At 40.5% G+C, this 12,393-nt stretch overlaps 1 protein-coding gene across 1 annotated transcript in view; it reads left to right on the plus strand.

Annotated features, from left to right (window-relative positions):
• LOC143280224 (uncharacterized) overlaps positions 1-5,295 on the plus strand; it is a 6,241-nt gene extending 946 nt beyond the window's left edge. Inside the window, exons 2-7 of the mRNA XM_076584857.1 lie at positions 768-825; positions 1,051-1,126; positions 1,843-2,113; positions 3,120-3,348; positions 3,714-3,856; positions 5,082-5,295. Coding sequence (XP_076440972.1) covers positions 768-825; positions 1,051-1,126; positions 1,843-2,113; positions 3,120-3,348; positions 3,714-3,856; positions 5,082-5,295 — 991 coding nt within the window. The remainder of the gene's footprint in view (positions 1-767; positions 826-1,050; positions 1,127-1,842; positions 2,114-3,119; positions 3,349-3,713; positions 3,857-5,081) is intronic.
• Positions 5,296-12,393: the final 7,098 nt, after the last annotated feature.

Consider the following 12,393-nt stretch of genomic DNA (forward strand, 5'->3'; position numbering starts at 1 on the left):
ATCTGTGTCCATAGGTCTTACTTCTAACGTGAGGTATCCTGAGAAGTCGAGTATCAGAGGAAGAACGGAGCTGGCGAGACGGGGTAGAGATATGGAGGAGTTCAGAAAGATACTTGGGGCCAGATCCGTTGACTGCAGAAAAGGTCAGAGTGGATAGCTTATAGTCTATTCGATCAGAAACAGGCAACCAGTGGATAGACTGAAGGAGAGAAGAAACATGGTCAAATTTAGAAGCTCTGCAAATGAGTCTGGCAGCGTTATTCTGAATTCGTTGGAGTCTGTCTAACAGATATTTGGGAAGGCCGGCCAAAAGAGAGTTGCAGTAATCCAGTCTTGAGAGAACCAGAGAGCATACAAGTGTCTTGGTTGCATCAGTTGAGAGATAGTGGCGGGCAGAGCTGATTCTATGCAGTTCCAAATAGGCAACTTTACAGATATTCGAAATGTGCTGTTGGAAGGAAAGAGACTGGTCTAGGATTACACCAAGACTGCGAACAGAAGGAGAAAGTGAAACAGGTGTGCTATTGATCAGAACAGAGTCAGGAAAGGACGGATGTTGACGAAACTTCTTTGGACAGGTTATCATAAATTCAGTCTTATCATCATTTAGTTGCAGCTTGTTGAGAGTCTTCCAGTCCTTTAGGCCAACAATGCACTCCTGTGTTCGAGTCACCAGTGCATCAAATTCAGCTATGGAAGCCGACTGATAAAGTTGTGTGCCATCAGCAAAGCTCTCATGCGACATGTGTTTGTGTTTGTGTGTGTAGGCGTGTCAGTCTGTCCCTAGCAGACCTTGGCTACCTGTTGTTCCTGATGGTGGGGAAGGTGTGTGTGTGTGTGTGTGTGTGTGTGTGTGTGTGTGTGTGTGTGTGTGTGTGTGTTGGCGTGTCATTCTGTCCCTAGCAGACCTTGGCTACCTGTTGTTCCTGATGGTGGGGAAGTGTGTGTGTGTGTGTGTGTGTGTGTGTGTGTGTGTGTGTGTGTGTGTGTTGGCGTGTCAGTCTGTCCCTAGCAGACCTTGGCTACCTGTTGTTCCTGATGGTGGGGAAGTGTCACAGTCTGGTGTCGCTGGTGGATCCTCTAAAGGGAGGCTACTGGAAAATTAGGTACATGAACACCGTTACTGGTAAGTTGTGTGTGTGTGTGTGTGTGTGTGTGTGAGAGAGAGAGAGAGAGAGAGAGAGAGAGAGAGAGAGAGAGAGGGTGAAAACAAACTGTTAAATGTTTTACTCGACGAGACATGGAACGGAGACAGTTAGATCTCTCCTGCCTTTCCAGTGTCCGTTCAAAACGTGCCAAAGGAAAGCACTCGTCCTTGTGACTGGGCCTTTGCTGCACTGTCTTTGTTCAACCAGTTCCAAGGCGATTGCCCACAGACACAAGTTATTACGCAGTCAAGAAAATAAAATAAAATAATAATTTTAATTTAAGAAAAAAGGGGGGGGGGGAGCGATTTGGATTTGTTGAGACTGTTTCATACACGTGTCTCTGTGTACTGTCCTATTTATGACAGGAGTGGGTGAGCTCATAAACATACGGAGAAGAGGAGGGAGGGAGAAAGAGAGGAAGGAAGGGAAGTGAGAGAGGGAGAAATAAGACACCACCACCACACACACATTAAAAACAAGAGAAAGAGAGAGAGAGGGTGAGAGTGAGTAGTGTGGGGGATTTCAAAAGGAGTAAAATCCTTGCACGTGGAATTTTCTTCGAATAACTTTACTGCATTATAAGTTTCTCGAGGGGAGTAAAATTCTTGTGTTACTCATGGGGTAAACACAAGTTTCACAGACCAGACCCAACTGTTTTGAGAATACTGGCCAGGTGCAGCTGTACTTTGCACAGGTATCTACTGGGGTTTCATGAACACTTCCGCCATCCTGACTGTGATCATCTCCCTTGAACGCTGCGCATGCGTTCTGGCGCCGCTCCATGCCAAGTTGCTGATTCGTGTCCGGACGATGGCCGTGCTGATCGTGTGTGTGTTCGTCTTCGTGTTGGGGTTGTATGGACTGTACAACCTGCGGTATACTGTGATTGCTCGCACACACCTTTCCAACAGCAAGCACAGTACTGTGTATGTGGCCGTTCTCAGCTCGTTTCATCTCCAACACAGGTCAGTGGATGTTTTGCTGTTGTTTTTTTTCTTTCTTTCTTTCAGCGAAGATAGTTTTGGACTTACTCAAGCATTCATTCAGATGTCAGTTTTTTGGGTCTCTTCCTTTCTTTCTACGGTAGTTCAGTCAGACTTAGAATACTGCTTGTTTGTCCAGGTCTCTTCCTGTACGTATATCCATTACAAGCAACGGTTGGTCCCCTTCTTCCTTCAAACTGTCTGGGTTTCTCCACATCACTTAATGTTGATCAGAAATGCATAACAAGCTATATGCTTTCTGACTCACGTGTATACACAATGTGAATCTATCACGCAGTCACTCTTGAACTGTTCATCGCACGTCGGGTAAACGTTTACATTGGTATTTTCTCAGCATCCACAAGCAGTAGATAACTAAATTGGGCATGATGGCAGATGCAAGCAAAGCTATTGAGCCATCACCATAATGTAGCCGAGACATTGCTCATGGGCAAAAGTCATAAGCAGACCAAATGTTCCATTGAAGTGAAGAATTAAGTACGCATATAGCTTGTTACACTGATACACAAAGATGAAGTGATCGGCTTTTTCATATGTGAATCACATCAAATTAAGATCGGATCAGATTGGTCCCATTTAATCAAAATCCAATGGGATTAATTCTTGGAAGTCAAAACGATAAAGGAATCCCTGCCTTAGTTATTCCAGCTGTGGCAACAACTGGTGATATGATTGTTTAATCCGTGCACGCCTTCATGGGTGCGTCTGTCAGAGTGTTGCCCAAATTTCTTCAGCAATACTGCAGGGGTCTGGTCTGACTGATGTCGAGACATCATATGAAAGGCTGTGCAGAGTAGCCTTGTCACCGAATCCAATATCTAATCCTTTGCCAAACATAAAATCTCTTCGGTCAAATCCAGTTAAAGCAAACTTTCAAAGAAAAATATTGCACAGGTTATGTTCCCATGCTAACTACGGCTATCGTTCCCGAAATAACGTTTCTTAATGTGTTTGGTCGTCCTTTCAGAGCCGTCACGGACACCATTTACTACTTCTCTGCCGCCATTCCCATCATCTCCCTGGTTGTGGTCATCATCACCACGGCCATCACCGCCACACAGCTTCACCTCACTGTGGCCTGGCGCAAGGAAACGGCCCAACAGAGCGTCACAAACAGCAGGGAGGTGGCCCTCACCAAGATGTTGGTGGCCATTTCCTGCGTCTATGTCGTCTGCATCACACCAGAGGCTTTGATGGTAACTAAAAAATACAGATTACAAGACTCAAATCTTATGAGAGAGAGAGAGAGAGAGAGAGAGAGAGAGAGAGAGAGACGAACGAACCTTGGTCAGAAAGCAAGAGAGAGAGAGGAAGGGATAAGAGAGAGGCAACAGAAAATGGACAATGGCTATAGCACAAAAACATCCAGCAGTACAAGGACCAGTAGAAGCAGCAACTGATTCAGCAGCCGTAGCCCCAGCAGCAACAACAGCAAAATGAGCGGCAACAAAAGTGGTAGAAGTAGCAGCAACAACAGCACCAGAAATAGTAGTACAATCAGTATTAGTATTTGCAATATCACTGACATTGCTCAGTACTAACTGAGTTGTTGTGTCCTCAGCCCTTGGTGGTGCTGAGCAGGCCAGAGGTACAGCCAGAGGGACGGCAGCCTGACCTGTTCTACGCCATCACCTCACTCATGCACGCGCTGTGTGCCGTCAACTCCAGTGTCAACTTCATCTTCTACTGGTCCCTGGGCTCCAGGTACAGAGCCACCCTCCGCAGGCTGTGCTGCTGCCGTCGCTCTCCAAAGAACAGGGGGAAAGGAGGGACCTTGGACAATCTATTTCTTTCATCTCTGAGCAGCAGGGGAAACGGGATGACTTCTGTTACTCATCAGGACCGTTAACTACCGTTTGTGAGTCGATTTCTCAAAACCCTCATTAAACTGATTTTTTTTCAATGTTTACTTTTGCCTTCTGAATTTTTTTTTACCTCACTTTTCTTTAAAACTACGTGACATGTCTGTTTCCGCTCTCTCTCTCTCCACCTCCCCCACCTCTCTCTCTCCCTCACCGCCCCCTCTACCCCGCCCCTACTTCTCCTCTCTGTCTCTTATCTTCTTCCTGAATACTGGATACAACAAAACGTCCCACTGCTCACGGTGCTATCATGAGGAATACAGCAGGCGTTGTCTCATTTCCACACTCCATCAGTCACCATCCCTCTCCCTCCCTTCTCCTCTGTGCTCTGTGCCAGTACGTCTGCCTCCCTTCTCTGAGTCACAGTATCAACATGGGATAAAGTGTGATGCTGACTGAGCATCATCCTTCTGTTGAACACAACTCAAAATCAGCATTGTACCGAACTCTGAACTTTCAGTACCTACACAACCATAAAGATACAGCAGCTCTAGGTTTAACGCAGGAGATTAGAGGAGCAATAGGCTCTAAAAGCAATGTGGATGATACGTGAACGTGGATTATATCAAATACACTTAAGTATCTATCCTTTAGATATTTGAGCACTTCGTGACAATGGACGATGAACGATTAAGAAGAATATATTTACTTTCAAGCCATGTTGGGATGTGGAGCTCAGAAAAAAAGGAGCAAATGGTCACCATCTTGAATAAACCAGCTCGAACTTTTTTTAAACAAAGATCATGTCAGTACCGATCTGCTGTTTTACAGATTGTCTGTAGTTGACCAAAACAACGTGGACACTACAGAACTGGATTATCAGTCAACATAGCAATCTAAATGTAATTTTCCATTAAAGTGGTAATCCATGTCTCTTGGGCCTGGCTGAGGTCAGGACATGAAACGAAGAATAGAACACATCCCTGTAACGTCAGCCCAGAACTAATGTATTAGTGTTTTTATCACCATCTCCACTGACCATCGTGAACTTCATTTAATCACGTTCATTTGCACAGGGATGTGACAAAACAGGATTATACAGTCTCGTGTTTGACGTCAACACACAGTCTCACGTCTGATGTCACTACTGACCTCTACATGCTCGTCTACGATATCACAAAGTGCACTGGCAGCAACTGCACTGCATTTGTGTTGCTCTGCACTTTGGTTGGTGTTGAACGAGCGAACGAAACATGCAAGGTGGTGGCACACAATGTTGGCGCCTTCTACATCATCCTAGTTCTCGGCATTCGCTACTGGCTGTTGCACAGAACAGCGTGAACATTTTCCCCATTTAGCTTTGAAGAAAGCAGCAGTGGGGCACTGAACCTGTCTTGGAGAATGAGGACAGGTAGGTAAGATACAACACAGAACCTGTCTTGGTGAATGAGAACAGGTAGGTAAGATACAACACAGAACATGTCTTGGTGAATGAGGACAGGTAGGTAAGATACAACACAGAACTTGTCTTGGTGAATGAGGACAGGTAGGTAAGATACAACACAGAACATGTGTTGGTGAATGAGAACAGGTAGGTAAGATACAACACAGAACTTGTCTTGGTGAATGAGAACAGGTAGGTAAGATACAACACAGAACTTGTCTTGGTGAATGAGAACAGGTAGATAAGATACAACACAAAACTTGTCTTGGTGAATGAGAACAGGTAGGTAAGATACAACACAGAACAACCTCAAAATAACGCGTTTTGATCAAGGAGTTGGCCGCATGTTTAACGTGGTGACAAAACGATGTAAACGAACGAGTGGAGAATGGAACACAAAACTGTTTCGTTGATGACGTCTTGATACTGAACTTCTTCCACTCAGTTGCTCTGTTCTTGGCAAACGCCAGGAACCGTTGAAGAACTGTCGATGCCATTTGCAGGTGGTGACGAGCCATGGGATCTAGCCACTGTTGATTTATGTCAATAAGCCTATATTATATCTTAAAGCATTTACATCAAGTATTTCACTTTCAGGGGCATGCAGGTATCGTTCAACCAAAGGCAGTTCAGTCAGCATGGTTCACAGCCTAAGCACATTGACATTTCCAGTGCTGACAGTTTCTGGCCTAAATCTTGTCACGTTCTTCACTTTGAAAAAAACAACCTATCACTCAAAAGATGATATCTGAAGAAAGTTCGAAATTATCAAAATTATTTTAATGAAAAATTTGAAAAATCGAAATCGAATTTGCCTCAGTAAAGACAATTATCAAATCTAATGGAAAATTTTACTTTCCTGATGAAGTATCACTGAAAAAGATCTTCACAGAGTTGTCATTTCAAATTGAGACCAATATCAATACCAATATGATTATGTGTTTCAGTAGCAAGGTCATGATAGTTTGATTTGATGAACTGATTCGAACATACGAAGCAAAACGTTTCTTTCGTCCAAAGGAAAAAGGACAATATGTTGAAAATATCATGATTTACGATGATTGCACTTGGTGAATTCGAATCAGGTTTCGATTTAAAATTAAAAACATTACGTGCAGTTTTAATGGGCTTGGTAACTTCGAGCCTGTGGTGTACAATTAATTTCCATATGGACGAATAAAGACGCGCTGTGTTGTCATTCTGCACCAAAACCTAACTGCCACGGAGGTCTCAAGTCCTTGCATCGACTTGCCTCCTCTCGATCAATGGGCAGACACACGTCACATCTGTCAGACTGGAAGTGATACTGGACTGATGCCATTTAACTCTGAGACGGAATTTTCTCAGCAAGAACCACTGTAGCAAGTCCTGTTTAGCACCCTCTCTCCCTCCCCCCCCCCTCCTCCCCCCATCACCCCCTCACTCCCCGCCACTCTCTCTCAAACACACCTTCACTATCAGCCACCCTCAGCTTTTTCGAAGGAAAGTAAAGGGCAGTCCTGTAGAATTATGAGGGCAGTCCTGAGAATTGTGCCAAGTCGATACATGTCCAGTAAATCGAAACTTAATGTTTGACAGAAAGAGGCTCTCTGTTGACAGCCACCCGGTTCCTACCCAGATTTCTCTTTCAACGGAATGGAAGGTTCCGACATGCAGCCTTTCCCGAGCTATTCGATCGCAGGGTGCTCAAAGATGTCCGTCTATAAATAATGGCTTACTTGGGGATGGATCTAAAAATTCTTCAAAACGGTAAGAACATGCCCAAAGACATATCCGTCTCCATACCAATACCACAAAATCAGCAAAATTGAATTTCTTGTTAGCAGATTTAAAATATATATATATATATATATTTATATATATATATATATATATATACCTATCAACAAATCCATAGCATGTTTCGAAAATATAAAAGACTAATGAGGTTTTAAGGTTATAAAAACGAATACCTTTCTGACCTTATCAGTGCTTACACTCCCTCAAGAAGTCCCCGCTCTTTTTCAGATTGCAACCCTTCTGAAAATTCCTTGTGTCAATGTAAGATCCTATGGCGAACGCTCTTTCCTGGCTCCTCTTTCTTTCATGTCAAATTAAAGAGGCAGAACTCTGATCCCTCCTGTCCATCGCCCCATCGTCTCTCAAATCCATTCTTCCCGGGGCACAAATAATGATAAATCGCTGTGTTCATCCAAACATGGAACAGTCATAACACGACTGACTGGCTACTTTGATCTTGAATCTTGTACGTTATTACAAATCACAAAAAAGTAAGCATATTCAGCCTTGGATCATAAAATGAGAGAGGGAACTCGAACTCGAACTCGAACTCGAATAGTTTAATCAGTATAGGCCATGGCCCCTTCTGAAGGGGGTACAGTATTTGTGAATTCACACACATTTTCAGAGTAACTCATTGAAACAGTAATATACTGACAGAAGACATTACAAAAGCAGTTATTTAAATCAGCTAAGCATAATGGTGCGTCTTTTAAAAGCTTTGAATAAATACATACACACATTCCTTACTATTGGTTCTCTTCGAGATGCCATAAGCAACGCAGTCCGGAACAGGGAAGGATCCTGATAATACTTTTGTGGAATATACTTTATACGTAAATCACGATAAACCTGACAACAGAGCAGAAAATGTTTTTCATCTTCATTTTCGTTATTACATAGAGGACACAATAAATTCACACATGTATACATTTTATAACGGTTATGATGTACCATGATGTCCGAAATTCCACATCTAAATCTTGCCATAAAATACCTTATATGTCTGTCAATATCAAGCAGTAGATATTGTTCACAATTTACAGATGATTTAAATGTACTATAAAAAGAATATCTATCACTGCTCTGCACATGTTCTTCCCAGTTTTGCCATCTATTATCAATCAGTCGTTGACGAAGTTCTTTTAAAAAGACATTTGTGTTTTCAACACCTTGATTCATCCATACAAAACCGAATCCATTTTCAAACAAAAATTCTCTAATACCAGAAACCCAAGATTTTTTACCACGTAATTCCAAGTCAAATAACATTCTATAAGCTTTATATGGTAACCTTTCTTCACTCATACGTACAATCTTTAACCAGTATCTAACACATTGCAAGGACGAATTTATATATATTGGGTAACGACCTGTTTCTCCGTACACAAAATCATTTGGTGTTTTGATATGAACCCCCAAAAATTTCTTAAGAGCAAATAGATGAACTTTTTCTATGTGTATAGCAGTTTTGTCTAAACCCCATATTTCAGCACCATACTGAGCAACTGGTTGTACTTGGGCATCAAACAGTTTTAAGAACACAATTAATGACTTATTATTCAACATAATACAATTTTTTGCAAAATACATAACAAGGCATTTTTTGCTCTACTTGCAAGGTCCTGACAGGCACATGTAAAGCTTAGGCGAGTAGAAAAGAATATTCCAAGATATTTGTAACAATTCACAATAGACATGAGTTGACCATTAAAATACCATCTTTCTCTTGCTGCCAAATAACCACCCTTCCTGAAAACCACAATATTACTCTTTTTCATATTAACATGAAGTTGAAGTCTGGAAGCTGCATTGTATAGGTTATTCAATTGAGTTTGAAGACCAACTGGAGTTTCAGACACCAAGGCAATATCATCAGCAAGCAACAATGTAAATAATTCAATGACATCAGGAGAGAGCGTTGAACCATGTCTTCCACTGGCAATTATTTCTAAAGCTAATTCGTTTATGAATACTGAGAAAAGAACAGGGCTGCATGCATCTCCTTGTTTAACACCTTGTGTACATATAATATAGTCTGTAAATTCATTACCAGATCTCACTTTTGACTTAACAACATTATACATGCTCTTAATACATCGATACAGCTTACCCTTAATACCGTTCTTTTGAAGTATTGGCCAAAGTAATTTTCTGGAAACAGAATCAAAGGCTTTTTCAAAATCTATAAAGGCTACGTACAATTTACGATTTAATGAAAACTGTTTTTGTATAATGGCTAGAAGTGTAAACATCTGATCGACAGTTGAATAATCTTTTTTGAAGCCGGCTTGATATTCACCGGTGATATTGTTCTCTTCTACCCATTTTTGCAATCTGCTATTTATAACTGAACTGTACATTTTGCTACTTATATCACAAATGGAAATTCCTCTATAATTACCAGGATCATCAACTGCTCCTTTCTTAAAAAGTGGAATAATGATAGATTCTGTCCAATTTTTTGGATACACTCCTTTATCAAACAAAGCATTGAAAAATTTAACAAAAAAACTCAACTATAACATCACCACCATATTTAAACAGTTCTCCTATCATTCCATCTGGGCCAGCAGATTTTCCATTCTTAAGTTTTTTAATTGCTGTAATAACTTCATCTCTTGAGATAGGACTACCTAAGCAACTATTTTCATTCATCATTTCAATATCTTCATCATCTTCTACGTCTTTTTCTAAGAGTTCTTTGAAGTGTTGATACCATTCACCAACTGAAATGTTGTTGCTACTTGAACGAGTTTTCTTGCATGAAATTCTGTGTATATTTTGCCAAAAATCAGTTTGATCATGCATGGAGCTAATCAAATTAGTCAGTAATGATTTATTATATGTCTCTTTCTTTCTCTTTAACAGGTTCTTGTATTCCCTTCGTGCTTTACAATATTCTATGCTGTCTTCGGTTTTTAATGTTTTTCGAAAAACTCTTAACAGTTTTCTAGCTTTAGATTTAGCTATTTTACATTCTTGATCGAACCACTTATTATTCCTGTCACTATCGTTTAATATGATTTTCTTCTTCATATATTCTGCTTGTTTCATAATGCAGTTGTTAAACATACTTAAAGCACCATTTATGTCATCATCGATAAGATTTATTGCTGTTTCCAATACTTGTAAATTTTCTTCTTGATTTATCGAACTACAAAAAGCATGAGCACCATCGTCCTGCCATCGTAATTTTTCAATGAATTGTGCTTTTTTATTTCCATTCAAAGTAAGGTTAGAGGCCTTGTAAAAAATTAATGTGAAATTCCAAAGGGAGATGATCAGACTCAATGCGTTCAGCTACAAACAAATTTGCTGATAACTGAATAATTGAATATAAATCAACAGACATCAAAAAATAGTCGTTAACGCTGTTTCCTGTATCTGAGATGTATGTGAAACGACCTTGATGGTCGCCATTACAAACACCATTCGCAATACATAAATCTAAAGCTGTGCACATATTCAATAACAATTTACCATAATTATTAAGTACAATGTCTTCAGAACATCTACTAACATAGCTCGAGTCACTGTTAACACAAAAATATTTACTTCTATCACCAGACACATTCTGAGCAACGTCTGCTGTTCTACTGTTCAAGTCACCATTGAGGAATATATATATTTTCAAGGAATTTTAAAATAGCATCGACCATAACTTCTTCAAGCATGCTAATGCCATTGTCAACATTAAAGAAAGAATAGTATGGGGAATTTTCCGGTGGGATATAAGTACAAAAATATAAAATATCTTTTGGCAGATTGAAAAGGCTTTTAGAAATGTTAAACATAATAACATTATTACAGTCACCATCGATTTCTTGCACAAATTGTAAAAGTTTATTCTTGATCAAACAAATTATCCCCCCTGACCGTCTTCCTTGTCGTGTGAACTGAATCGCTGGTTTACAAAACATTTTGAAATCCTTAAAGATAGGTAACTCCACATTTTCTACAAACGTTTCCACAAGACACACAATATCAAACGATTTAACATAGGAGACAAAATTTTGTTCATTTAGTTTTGACATCAACCCATTAATATTCAAGTGTAAAAATGACACGCCGTTTCCATTCGAATCTGAATCACTCACTCCATCCCCACGCATGCATTCCAAGTTTTCATCTCGTTCTGAGTTAACATACACAATATCTACATCTTCATCAAGTATCCCATGCAAACCATTCTCCATATTTCTTACAAGCATCACATCATTCACGTCACTGTTTATATTCGCCACTGATTCATTATAATTTATCAAAACTGATTCAGTGTGTGAATGCCTCAAGGTCACAGGCAGACTGACACCGCGTACCTAAACACTGCAGTCAGGAGACCGCGTTGACAGATCTGCAGTGTCACCCGCCGTGACAACACACTGCGAAACTGTTGTATTTGCACGTGGGGAATGAGTGGGGAATGCAGGGGCAAAATTTACCTTGAGCGGTGACAAAGATTTACGTGTTCCCGACAAACTATTTACATTGTTTACAAAATAATCTTTCTGGTTGAATGATTGAGAAAAAATATCATTGATAACAGGCCAGCCAGATTGTTATGCCATTGGTTTGATCTGTTGGTCACTGCCGAGACAAAAATTTTTACCATCTATGATCAAATGATCAAAGACCATGGACGCTTTTTTATTTTCCTTTCTGGCTTCTTGAGAGAGAGAGAGAGAGAGAGAGAGAGAGATAGTGTGTGCTATACCCTGGTCACTCTCGCTACAGATCTGACTTGCTTATATGGTTTAGTTTTCTATAACTCAAATAAACAAAACCCAGAAGCAAGCCAGAGCATAAAATGACAGATAGGCAGACGGACAGACACAAGAGATCACACAAGGACAGGTCATGCAACTTTTGGAAAATACGATTTTCTTTAACCCCCACTGTGGGTAAACAAAACAAATAATTGCCAATGGAGTTTCAAACAGAAAACACCATTCAGGGATGTCTTCTTTTAAAAAAAAAAAAAAAAAAAAAAAAAAACATGCACACACACCCCTATACATAACATGGGTCAACCACAACAAGATGTGCACGCCTTCACATTATCTGAGCTTGGCTGGCAACTGCACAATACAAATGGTGGAAACTAAAATAATCAGCGACGCATTACGTCATTGTCGATTGCATGACGTTTTTCTGTGTTCTAAAACACCCTGGATGTGACGTTTTCTGTAGAAGTGCCTCAAACTGCGTTGTCA

Source organism: Babylonia areolata, chromosome 3, assembly GCF_041734735.1.
Source record: "Babylonia areolata isolate BAREFJ2019XMU chromosome 3, ASM4173473v1, whole genome shotgun sequence".
Taxonomy (NCBI): domain Eukaryota; kingdom Metazoa; phylum Mollusca; class Gastropoda; order Neogastropoda; family Buccinidae; genus Babylonia; species Babylonia areolata.